The 12,343-nt window shown below is 51.2% G+C and overlaps 1 protein-coding gene and 2 long non-coding RNA genes across 3 annotated transcripts; all 3 read left to right on the plus strand.

Annotated features, from left to right (window-relative positions):
• Nucleotides 1-1,192, plus strand: LOC106724846. Its single transcript, XR_001360676.1, has 4 exons — nucleotides 1-33; nucleotides 459-491; nucleotides 626-673; nucleotides 827-1,192. It is a non-coding gene; the product is annotated as an uncharacterized LOC106724846 (long non-coding RNA).
• A 2,350-nt stretch (nucleotides 1,193-3,542) lies between these two features.
• LOC106724847 lies at nucleotides 3,543-5,029 on the plus strand. The gene is made up of 2 exons (XR_001360677.1): nucleotides 3,543-3,928; nucleotides 4,313-5,029. It is a non-coding gene; the product is annotated as an uncharacterized LOC106724847 (long non-coding RNA).
• Nucleotides 5,030-11,664: 6,635 nt separating this feature from the next.
• On the plus strand, nucleotides 11,665-12,337 carry LOC102244466 (HLA class I histocompatibility antigen, A-26 alpha chain-like). The gene is made up of 2 exons (XM_005858915.2): nucleotides 11,665-11,795; nucleotides 12,003-12,337. Exons 1-2 carry the CDS (start codon nucleotides 11,723-11,725, stop codon nucleotides 12,335-12,337), a joined length of 408 nt encoding a protein of 135 aa, XP_005858977.2. The 5' UTR covers nucleotides 11,665-11,722.
• Nucleotides 12,338-12,343: the final 6 nt, after the last annotated feature.

The following is a 12,343-nucleotide window of genomic DNA, read 5'->3' on the forward strand; positions in this document are numbered from 1 at the left end:
CTGGAGCTGTGATGTGGAGGAGGAAGCGCTCAGGTAGGGAAGGGGTGGGGCCTGAGTTTCTTGTCTCACTGGGGGTTGCCAGCCCAGGTAGAAGTGTGTTCTGCTTCATTAATGGCAAGTACCATCCCCACACGTGTGGTTGCCCATGTGGGGCCTGATTTGCTGACACTCACTCTTTAGTAAGACACGTGTGGAAATGAGGGACAGATTCATCACCTTGATGATTCTAGTGATGGGGCCTGGTTCCCAGCACTCCCAGGTCAGGGAGGAAGGTCCCTGCTGAGGACAGACCTCCAGGAGGGTGGTTGGTCCAGTCCCCACACGTGTAGTTTCTTCAAGTTTCCTAATCCTGCCCTGGGTCTGTAGACACAGTTCTGGAACCTTCTCTGGGCTCCAAGACTAGGAGTTCCTTTAGGACCTCATGGCCCTGGGTCCTCACAGGATGTTTTCTTCCACAGGTGGAAAAGGAGGGAGCTATGCTCAGGCTGCCAGTGAGTATGGCGGGTGACCCCTGAGATCCTGTGATAGTACAGAGTGGATCCCATGAGGGACCTCACCCCCATAGTTCCACCCTTAGTCTCCTCTCCTAGGGGCTCTGACCCCATCCTGTTTTGTTCTACCTCAGGCAGCGATAGTGCCCAGGGCTCTGATGTATCTCTCACAGCTTGTAAAGGTGAGATTCTAATGATAGCAGGGGTTGGGGCAAAAGGGAGAGGACTGGTTGATGGGGACTCTTTGGGACGTAGTGAGCCTGTGGTGGGCTGTTGAGAATGTCACTACTTACAGCCACTGAACTGACTTTGTTCATGATCATTTTCTTCCACAGCGTGAGGCAGTTGGTGGGGACTGAGTGATGGGAGATTTGTTCAAGCTCCTACTTTGTGATTCAAGAACCTCTGATTTCTTTCTGCAAACGGCATCTGAATGTGTGTGCTCCTATCAGCATAACATGAGGAGGTGGGAGGCTGGCCCACCCCTGCCCACCACACCCCCTCCCCAGCCTTTCCTGTCCAGTAGAGGTGGGGCTGGGCCCTCCCCATTCGTTTTTACTTCTTGGTGCTCTAAGCTGCAGCCTCTTACTGCCTGATTGAAATAAGAGTCTGGATTTGCATTCTTCTTCACTTCTTGCCATGAAGGGGTAATGGGTTCCTTAAAGGAGAACAGCCCGGCTGGTGTGCTTCAGTGGCTGAGTGTCCACCCATCCCGGTTGGTCCCTTTCAGGGCATATGCCCAGATTTCAGCTCAGTTCCCACAAGGGTCATGCAAGTGAAGCCAATGGATGTTTCTCTTTCATCATTGATGTTTCCATCTGCCTCTCCCTCCTCTTTCCTCTCTCTCTGAAAATCAATAAAAACATATTTTTTAAAAAATTAAAGAAGAACATTCTAAAATTTGAGAAATAAATGAAAGCACTGAGAACTTCTCAGGTCCTGTGTGTTTGCTGTGCTGAGGCTGTTGCAGGGGGGGCAGGAGAGGCTGTGAGGACCGAGTGTGGTCAGGACTGTGCTCAGTTGGCTCCCTGGTCTCTTCAGCTGAGTCACCTCTCTGCTCCTTTGTCCTTCTCCCTTCAGTAGAACCTTGTCCCACCAGGACTTTCCATCACAGGGACTCAAACCTCCGCAGGCCTTGTAAATTGTCCTAATGAGGAACATCTCCAAACCCGTGGGCAGCAAGGCCTTCCTGTGACTGGGTCAGCCTAGGCTCAGGCCTGGGTCCTGCCCTCAGCCCTCAGCCTCTGGGACTTATTTGTTGTTTCTTTGTTTGTGTAGAGGATTGTGCCTTTTTCGTTCTTGTTTTGAGTTTTGGTCTCATCCTTCTTTTGAGTGTCCCCTATCCAGCATCAGCCAGAGGTGAGTTGTCTGTCAATGTGCCCACAAGGCTCAGGGGTCCCTGCACATAAGAGTCCGTGGCATGGAGAGATGAATTTTCATTCTCATCCTTCTCTTGGCTCCTTCTAGGAATTGATTGTTCTTTCCATCTTTTCCTAAACTCTCCAAGGAACCAGGTCCTGGAATTAGCAGGGAGGAGGGGTCCTGTAATTGGTCATCTTAGATAAGTTCCTGTTGGAATTCTGCTCTGCTCCCCCACCCTGTCTCCCTGCCCTTCCTTCTAGTGCTGGCTGCAGTGGGAACCCTGGGATTTCTGAAGCAGAGTCTCCTGTAGATTCAGGGAGAGCCGCTCTGTGGGAAGAGCAGGTGCCCTGATGTCAATGTGAGAGCTCGCTGTGCTGTAGCTGCCACAGGACAGCTGTGGTCTGAGGCCACATTAATGAAGACGTGTCTCTAGCATAGGGAGGTGCTCTACACTGACCATTCATGAACCAATATTAGTTGTGTGCCAGATGTGTGACAGTGTTTCTGCATGTGGGGAACATTGAAGGAAAATCAGAAAAGCTGCTTTCCTGTGGGACATACGTTGTGTGGGAAGAAACAGTGAATGAAAAAGCACAGTAAACAAGGAAGGCGTCTGTGTGACAAGGGCTGTGTTCTGGGAAAAAACGTGGGGAAGGCAATCCCAAGTATTACTGAGGGGGCGGGGGGAGGAACATGGGCATTTTTGTTTGTTTTTAATATATATATTATTGATTTCAGAGAGAAAGGGAGAGGGAGAGAGAGATAGAAACATCAAGATGGGAGAGAATCATTGATCAGCTGCCTCCTGGACGTCTCCTGCTGGGGGTCGAGCCTGCAACCCAGGCATGTGTCCTTGTTTCAGAATCCAACCTACGACTCTTCAGTCCGCAGGCCAATGCTCTATTCACTGAGCTAAACCAGCTAGGACATGTCTGTTTGATTTGGGTGGCCAATCATTGGGGGCCTCCCTGGGAAGGTGAGCTTGTGGAAAGCATTGAAGGACATGAGGGATTATCCCTGAGGATGTCGGAAGGAAGTCCTTTCCAGCAGTGGCACCTCCAGTGGGAATGGCCTGGGGCAGGAGTGTGTTTGGTTTCAGAGGGAGGAGGCCAGTGTGGGAATGGAACAGAGAGCAATGGAGATGAGATAAAGGCAAGGCCAGACCTGGGCCTGAAGGATGGAAGAAAGGTAGGGACTGTGCTCTGAGTGAGGAGGGAGCCACAGGAGAGTTCAGAGCAGGAGAGGCGTGGCCTGATACCCCCTTGAAAGGATCACTGTGTCTGCTGAGCTGAGAACACGTGGGAGGTGAGGGGGCAGTGGGATGGCAGGAGGAGTCTGTGAGGGGCTCCAGGCTGGAGAGGCTTCCAGGGGCTGAACGGTGGAAATAGTGGGCATGCTGGGATTCTGGTTCCTTCTGAAGATGGACTTTAGAGCGAGCCTAAGGGTTAATCTGGGGCATGTGAGAGAGGAATCAAGGTCACCAAAAATCTCAGAGGGTACACGTAGAGAGACAGAGTTCCCATTAGCAGAGATGGGGAGACTCTGGAGTAGCCTATTTGAGGGGCATCACAGGCCTTCATTTTAAGAGATGCTGGAGCTGAGTGTGTGTTAGCAACACAAGGGAGCTGTCGGATTGGCAGTTGGACAGATGAGTCTGGAGATCAGGAGAGATGTTGGTTGGAGAAACAGACTTGGGAGGCAACACAGGTAAATAAATTTAGAGCCTAGAGAATGGACGAGGTCACCAAGGGACTCATGGCTACAGGAGACCAAGGAAGAAGGACTAAACCCAGGACCCAGTGCTGAGACGTCTGATCAGACCACACACCAGAGCCGACTGCACTCTTCTGTCTCCGGGTCTAGAAGGCACAGGGACTATGGAGCCCCCAGCGTTCCTGTGCGCAGGAACCACCTAGACCTCTTGTTGGCTCAGGACATCTGGAGCAGAGTGTGAGAGTCTGGCTCTATCCCAAGGTGCTGATGCTGCTGGTCTTCAGATCCCACACTGAGCAGCGAGAACACAGACCAGGATCCCCGTGTCTGTGTGTCAGCCTTGCCTGCAGGGTGTTACACAGGTGGTTCCTGTCTGTGCCTAATTCTCTGGGTCTGTGGGTCTGGGAGAGGCTGGGGGTTTTGTAAGAAGCTCACAAGCAATCCTGGGGCTCAGCCAGCCTGGGAATTGTAAGAAGACAAGCAATCCTGGGCTCAGCCAGCCTGGGAACCACTGAGGCCAGTGCCAGAGCTCAGGGTGGGGAGGGGTTTTACGTCCACATTTAAAGGTTTCATTTTTCCTCCTAAAGAGAAGGGAGGGCATGTATCACCTGTTATGAGACATGATGTTGGGAGTTATGTGTCATTCTCTCTGCCATGGGGTAGAGTCAGGTGGAAGAGTTAGGACATGGGCCCTGGGTCCCAATAATAACATCTCTGAAGGCTTGCTCTCTGAAATTCTTCCCCAGATATAGTTCTTGGAGCAAACAATGGAATCCCAATCTTTTCTAGTTTAGATATAAAGTAGTATATATATGATATTGGGGTCTAGTAGTATTTGGGGGAAAACCACAGGCTTCAGGTCACACAGCCAGAAACTGATCCACATTCAGCCCAGGTTGGGTCCTATACAGGAGCCACCACCCTGTTGCTGGGCACAGATGCCACTGCTCACACCACTGACCCCTGATGCTGAACCCTGGCCCTGTGGCGAGGATGGCTCCCTCTGCGGCTCCTGAAACCTGCACTGTTACTGTCACTCCCACCACCCTTCCCAGATGCAGCCTGCGCAGTCCCAGCCACTCTGTTACCTGGTTCTGAGTCAGAGCCCGGCATGGGGTTACGTGTGTAGATGCATGAATGTTGGGGGACATGGGCTTTCCTGTCTTATGGAGGGACATGATATCTGCCTCTCACCAAGTCTGTTTGTGTGTGGGAATCTTGTCCTGTCGAAAGAGAGTTCAGGTGTTGGGTGAGGGATGGATAAGGATGACAAATTTCAAATGGAGCAAAGATCTGAGACTGGGACTTTGGTACTTTGCAGGCACTCAGGTTTGGCTGGAAATCAAGTGACCAATAAAGGACATCCCATCTGGAGGGCTACTCGCTCTTTGTGGGATGGGGAGGAATTTTTTGCCTGCACTCACCAAATTAGTATTACAAGAAATGATAAAGAAACTTCTTTTTAAAAAAATAAGGGGAAAAAGACATAAATCTTAATAATAAAATGGTTAAAAACTACATACCTATTGATAGCTGAACAGATGAGAAAAGAAGACCCTTATGTATGCTGTCTACATGAGACTGACTTCAGATTGAAAAACACAGACCGAAAGTAAAGAGATCAAAGAGATATTTCATGCAAATAGGAACAAACAAACTGAAAGCTGGGGTAACAACACTACCAGCAGATAAAATAAATTTTAAAACAAAGGTTATAATAAAAGACAAGAACATTTCATAATGATGACGGGGTCAATCCAATCAGAGGACATAACCCTTGTAAACATTATGCACTCAACATAGGAGAACCTAAATGCATATGTAAAGCAAATATTAATGGATATAAAAGGAGACATTGGCAGTAAATACAGTCAGAGAAGATCTAGTCATATATAATGGAATATTACTCAGCCATAAAAAGAATGAAATCTTATCACTTGTAACAACATGATGGATTTAGAGAGTATTATGCTAAGTAAAAGAAGTGACTTATATGTGGAATTTAAAAATCAAAATAAATGAACAAACAAAATAGAAACAGACCCAGAATCAGAGAACAAACTGGTGTTTGCTAGAGGGGAGGGGGTTTGCATTGGAAGAAAAGTGTGAAGAGATAAAAAATTTCAAATTTGCCATCTTGTAGAGGCTAAATACTGACTGACAGAAACATAGATGAACAATTCACCAGTCTGGCCCCCAGTGACTGCAGCCCAACCCCATGGGACATGGAGCAGAAGAACTGCCCGCAAAACCCAGTCAACCAGAACACGGGAGAGAATAAAAAGGTTGTTTCACTGTGAGATTGTTTGTTACCCAGGGGTCGATAACAGGAACACAGACCATAGAATTCACTGCTATTCCTATGTTCTCCTTATTGTCTGTGTCTCCTGTCAGACTGTCAGCATCAGGAGAGCAGGCGTCTGTCTGTTTTCATAAAATGTTTACCAGGCCTAACGTGAAGCCTGGCACAGAGGCCTCATGACATTGTAGTGGATGAAGGAGTGAGTAAATGCTGACCAGGCTCCTTACAGCTGATCAGAGGCAGGAAGGGAGGGTCACTGTGTTTGGTTTGGAGCCTGTCTCAGTCCGATGGGGCTGCCATAACCAAACACCACTTACTGGGCGGCTGAAACACTACAAGTTTATTTTCTCACAATTCTGGAGGCTTCAAGTCCAAGATCAAAGTGCCAGGCAATGTGGTTTCTGGTTGAGGGCCCTCTTCCTGGCTTGTAGATGGCTGTCTTCTCCCCATGTCTTACCATGGCCTCTCCTTTGTGTGTGCAGGGAGCGGGGAGTGTAGGTATCTGATATCTTTCTCTTATAACCACCCGTCCTATCCAATTAGAGCCCCACCCCATGACCTCATTTAACCTTAATGACTCTCCTTAAAGGTCTGTCTCTAAATGCAGTCACATTGGAGGGTTGATGCCTCAACATGTGAATTTTGGGGGACACAACTCAGTCCATAAATGCTTTTCCTCTGATGTGTGATTTTGTTACCTACCCACTGGTCTCCGTTTCCTGGGCCCCTCCTCAAGCATGATGCTCAGTGCCCCCAGACCCTGGTCTCCCACAGAGCTCGGCACCTGCCCACCACCTGCCTCTGAGTCCTTTGGGCTGGGGTTGGGGGTCTGGGTAGGTTTCAGGGTCAGGGATGACTGATGCTCAGAGGCAGCCATAGCTCAGCTGCCACACATGGGGCTCTGGGGAGCCCTCCCCTGCCTTGCGGACCCCCTGCCTGTTCAGCAGCTTAAACAGTACCAATAGCCTGGCTTATGAATGACAGAGCTTATTTCTCCCAGTTCTAGAGGCTGAGAAGTTCAAATCCAGGTGCCAGCAGAGTCAGTGTCTGGTGAGGGCCACTCCAGGTTCATAGGCGCCCGTCCACTCACTGTGTCCCCACAGGTGGGCAAGGCCAGGCAGCCCTCTGGAGTCTCTGTTATCAGGACTCCACACTCATATGCCAATCACCTTCCAAAGGCCTCACCTCCAAATACCATCACATGGGGGTTAGATGTCCACCTGTGAATCTTGAGGGGACACACACATTCAGCCTATAGCACCCCCAGCGTCCTGGCTCGGCAGTCAGGGTAGGAATGAGGCTTAGGGCTGAGGCTGCAGAGTTCCTAGCTTCAGGGATGTGGGGATCAGAGAGCAGGGTGGGGAGGGTCCTGTCTGAGGAGGCGGGTGGGTGGGTCCGGACAGAGGAAAGAGATGGGACCCTGGGGTCCTCTGGCCACAGGCTGTGGAGGGTGACGGTACCGCTGCTGGGCCATGGGCAGCCTGGGTCCTCTAGCTGAGGTCCTTGTCACCCAGCGAGGTGCACAGCCACACCCAGGTTCAGTGCCTGGTCCTCAGGGCCCTCGGCCTGGCCCTCGGCCTGTCCTGTCCCAGAGGAGGAAGGGACCACTGAAGGCCAGGACAGCCTGCTGCTCGGGGCTGGGCTCAGACTTGGCAGGGGTACTGGCCCAGTTAGTGGGACCCTGTAAACCCCAGGACTTTGGGACTAGGGCTCATCCCTACAGGGGCAGTCCAGCCCTTTGCTGTCTGTGACCCGAGGACCCCTTCCAAACACTAGCAGCGGTCCCCATGGCACACCCTCCCCTGCTGCTCTCCTCCCTGAAGCCTCTACCCCTCTGCGTGCTGACTCCCCCCATCAGACCTCCTCAGGGGCATCCTTTCCTTTCCAGGCCTGACATCCCAGGCCCACCCCCAGCCCCATCCCAAGCTCTGAGACAGCGGCACTAGTTCTCAGGAGGAAGGTGCTCTAGCTCCAGAGGCAGCTGCGGGAACAGGGTACAGGTTCTTGGGTGTCCAAGGTCCCATCCGGGAGACTAAGGACTCCTGGTTTGATTGTGGGGTGCAGCTGGACCTGGGAGCCAGCGGTTATGGCCCAGGAGACCTCGATCTTTCCTGAGGCAGCGCCCACGGTGACTCAATGGGGAGGAAGCATCCACATCAGTGTGCATTTGGAGAAACACTTTGCACCCCGAATTTGACATAGGACAGGGCCCTCCTCCTGCGTTCAAAGCCCTGTTCTGGTGCTGGGAGCAGAGGGACACCCTGGGAGGTCCTGGCTGAGCAGCAGAAAGGGGAGAGCGGGCTCTTCTGTCCTCAGCGCTGTGGCCACACGGGGGCGCTACGCGCTGCTCCCAAGGGTGCCTGCGCCCTGGCAGGGGCTGTGCTGTGAGTGGGTCAGAGGGGGCTGACTTGAAGGCGGGGCATCCGCAGGGGATGAAGAAGCTTTGGCGAGTCCTGGCCTCCACAGTGTCAAGGTCAGGACAGGACAGGGATTGACCAAGAAGAGCGCTCAGGAGCCAGGAGCCATCTCTGAGGTTTCCATCTCCTCACTGCCACCCCTCTCTCCAGTCCCTAGAGGACACCACCATGGAAACCTGAAAAGTAGACACATTTTCTTCTATTCCCTGTTTCTGTTTTGTGATTTTTTTTTTTCAAACTCAGTTTTCAAAATAAAGTCATCTCTTATTTGGGAACAACATCTCAATGTCTACACTATCTTCCACAGTGAGGAGTTGCACATTGGGACTCTTGGGGCTAAAGCAAGGGTCTCCAGGGCCTTCTGTCCCCTAGAAGGATAGCAGAGGGACTGGAGGGAAGCAGCCCGGATTCTGGGTACAGGAGGGTGCTAACAGCCAGGGGAAGGAAGGCCTACTCTTGCACTAACTTTCCTGCATCAAGCCTCTGGTTTTATCATACGTTGTAATGCAATATCAGTAAACCATTCATCACAAATGTGTCTGTTTCTCAGGCATGAGTCCTCCCTGAGGTACATCAACTCCAACAATCCTTTGAGCCCATTGGGATCCGAGCTGATGATCCAGCCATCTATTCACTGTCCCTTACCCTCCATGTCCCCTCCTCCCTCCTCACTCTCTTAAATTCCATGATTCACCCTTTCAACCCCTCCCTTGGCTCTCCCTTGCTGTGTCACTCTTGCTTGTGAATTCTACCTCTGCCTACCATGCACCTGGCCCCATGCAGCTACAGGAGGCTGGAGAACAATACAGCCACACTGACACTGTCACGTTAAGGTCATGACTCAGACCACAAAGGCGTCCACTCCACTGCCCACAATCATCCTGTCTCCACACGGCTCCCTCAGTCCCCCATCCTCTGCTCAAACAGCCGCCCTCCTCCCCCATCTGTTACTGCTAGTGCCCTGTTCCCTGCTTCACTGAGAACACTAAACACATTAGAGGACAATTACAGCTTTCCAACACCATCTGCTTCAAAACCTTTTCCACAGGCCAGCTGTCCACCCGACTTCATCCCTTCTTTAGTGGCTTATTGTTTGGAGCCACTAAAGTGTGGGGTAGTTTGGTGCTCGGCAGTGGATAAGTAATAAAGCTCTCTGCAGTTTCTCTTAGTCTACACCTTGGTTTCCTTGCACTTGGCAAATGTTACCTGCACTCGCTGTTTCCAGTTCTCCTCCTATTCTCTCCTATATTTTCTGTCTTTTCTCCCTTCTCCCTTCCATCTTTCCTTCTCTCCTTCCTTTGTGCTTGTCATCAGATCTCCCAATCGTATAAAATAATGCTCTGTGGTCATGCCAAGGGAAGCATTACGTGGGTGTATATGTTAAAAGTATAAATACAAGGGCTATGGAATAAAAGTAAAGGAACTAATTATAGTCTGAAAAGAAAATGTCTCCGTGATTCTGCAAAGCAAGAAACCAAAGAACTGACTTTCAACTCTTAATGCTTCTACTTAATCTGTGTTTGGTTTATTTTCAGAACAACTATATCAGTAATATGAAGTCTTCCACATTCCTGGTAAAAGTTTAAATTGGCACAGGCACTTTTAAATCACATGAGCATCATTGAGTTTGGTTAAAGTACAGGCCGCACAGGGTCCAGCATCCCCACATCTGACCACCCCACTGGGGAATTTCTTGTCTTGTGCTCCAGGAGACATGTACACTAATGTTTTAGCAAAAACTGGAACAACCACATATACATCAATAGGAATATAGCAAGATTTCAGGATAATCATAAAATATAAGATTCAGCTCTCAAAATGGAAGGACAGCCTCACAGGTGAGAGATGACCCTTCGTTAACCCTGAGTCTCCGAGGGTCATGCAGTACCAGTCCTCTGTGCAAATGTAAAACTGGCAAAGATTCTGGTTGGACATATGTATATACTTATTGAAAATCTTTAGAGTATCTCAAGGGTATAAGAAGCACAGGAATCAGTGAGAGGTTACATCTGAGGGACAGGACTGTGTCCACTGGTGGTTGCTGGCACCAATTCAACATGAACAGGAATGCCCCATTTGAGATGCCCAGTCCTTAAACTATTTGATCCAGCTACTGTGTGTTCTCAACTTTGTTTCCACTTACTGAAGGGAACATTATGATTAATGGCATTACTAAGAAAATCTGACAAATATTGTTGTATCTCCTTCCTCTATCTCAAACTTTTTCAAAAATAAAATTTAGAGCATTGAAGAAACTAATCAATTAAAGCAAGCAATATTTTATTTGATGGAATGACCGGGGAAGGTGAATAACCAGTCCCGAGTCACACACATACTGTGTGGGGAGGAGAATTGAGGAGCTTTGTAACTCTCACTCCAGGGCTATTTAGACACTTTGCATACAAAGCCTCTGAAATCACTCATTTCACAGATGAGCTTCCTGATGTTCAGGATTCCCAGGTTGTGTGCCCCACTGCAGTTGACTTATCTTTGAGAATCTCTATCCAATGTTTTCAGGTAAGATTCCTACATGATTAAAGAGAAAACCCTCCTCCCCTTTTCACAGGGTGAGCAATTGAATTATTACCCCTCCCCCAGGAACTGACTTTTCAGGCCATTTAACTATGGACATACCCTTTTGCTGAGACCACATTCTGTTATCTCTCCCCTCCAGACCTGCACAGAGAATTCTCCGCCCAGAAAAGCCTGCCAAAAGTCCTTTAAAAACAGCTGGCTCCCCTCACTGGGTGCTGGAGCCATCGGGGGCTCAGCCAGCTGGTGTGCGGATGATCGAATAAATTCGCAATCCCTCACCATTCTTAGAAATACAGTTGTATCTCCTTTCTCTATCTCAAATTTTTACAAAAGTGAAATTTAGAGCATTGAAGAAACGAATCAATTAAAGCAAGCGATATTTTATTTGGTGGAATGACTGGGATAGTCCTGCGTTCCTCCGTCAGCGATCTAACAGTGTGCAGGGCAGAGGTGAGGGTGGGAGGCAGAGTGCATTCCAGGGAGAGGGGTTCCAGGAGGAGAAGGGGAGGAAAGGGCTGGTCCCAGCCTGGGGAGTCTCCCTGGTTCCTCACACAGCCCCTGGGCAGGACTGAGGGAGACCATGAGACAAAGAGCTCTCCGTGCAGGAGGGGCGGGGGGTTGTCAGGGCAATGTCCCAGGTCCCAGGCCTGGTCTCAGGGTCCCAGTCCCAGGGCGAAGACTGAAGCGGGAAGCTCAGTGTAGGGGAGTCCCCACCTCCCTGCAGTTTCACTTCTCCCTCTCACAACCTGTGCGGGGGCCCTCCTTCCTGGATACTCGTGACGCGGCCACAGTTCTCACTCCCATTGGGTGTCAGGTGCTACAGAAGCCAATCAGGGTCAACTCCGTTCCCAGTTAGAAGTCTCTGTGGACTCACCAGGACTCAGACACCCCAGACCTGGAGGATGCTGCTCACGGGGTCCCCAACCCTCCTCCTGCTGCTCTGGGGGGCCCTGGCCCTGACCCAGACCTGGGCGGGTGAGTGCGGGGTCGGGAGGGAACGGCTTCTGCGGGGAGGAGCGAGGGAAACCTGCGGGGGCGCAGGACCCCGAGTTGGGCGCCTCTCCACGCCCGCCCCCCGCGCACAGACCCCCAAACCCGGACCCCATCCTGTCCTACAGACCTCGGCCCCGAACGGCGCCGGGAGGAGGGTCGCGGGTGTCAGCCCCTCCCTCCGGCCCGCAGGCCCCCACTCCCTGAGACATTTCCTCACCGCTGAGTCCCGGCCCGGACATCGCAAGCCCCGCTTCGTGGTCGTCAGCTACGTGGACGACACGCAGTTCGTGCGGTTCGACAGCGACGCCGCGAGCCCGAGGATGGAGCCGCGGGCGCCGTGGATGGAGCAGGAGGAGCCGGGCTACTGGGACGTGAACACGCGGAACGCCGAGGTCGCCGCACAGAGTTTCCGACTGAACCTGGACATCCTGCGCGGCTACTACAACCAGAGCCGGGACGGTGAGCCACGGGGCCTGGGGCCGGTCACCACCCGCATCCCCACGGCCGGACCGGGGTCGCCCTGAGTGTCC

Source organism: Myotis brandtii, unplaced genomic scaffold (genome assembly GCF_000412655.1).
Source record: "Myotis brandtii unplaced genomic scaffold, ASM41265v1 scaffold12291, whole genome shotgun sequence".
NCBI classification, from domain to species: domain Eukaryota; kingdom Metazoa; phylum Chordata; class Mammalia; order Chiroptera; family Vespertilionidae; genus Myotis; species Myotis brandtii.

Coding starts and splice junctions, on each gene's coding strand:
- LOC102244466 (XM_005858915.2), top strand. CDS start 11,723: ATGCTGCTCACGGGGTCCCCAACCCTCCTCCTGCTGCTCTGGGGGGCC. Junction 11,796..12,002: donor CCTGACCCAGACCTGGGCGG/GTGAGTGCGGGG, acceptor TCCGGCCCGCAG/GCCCCCACTCCCTGAGACAT.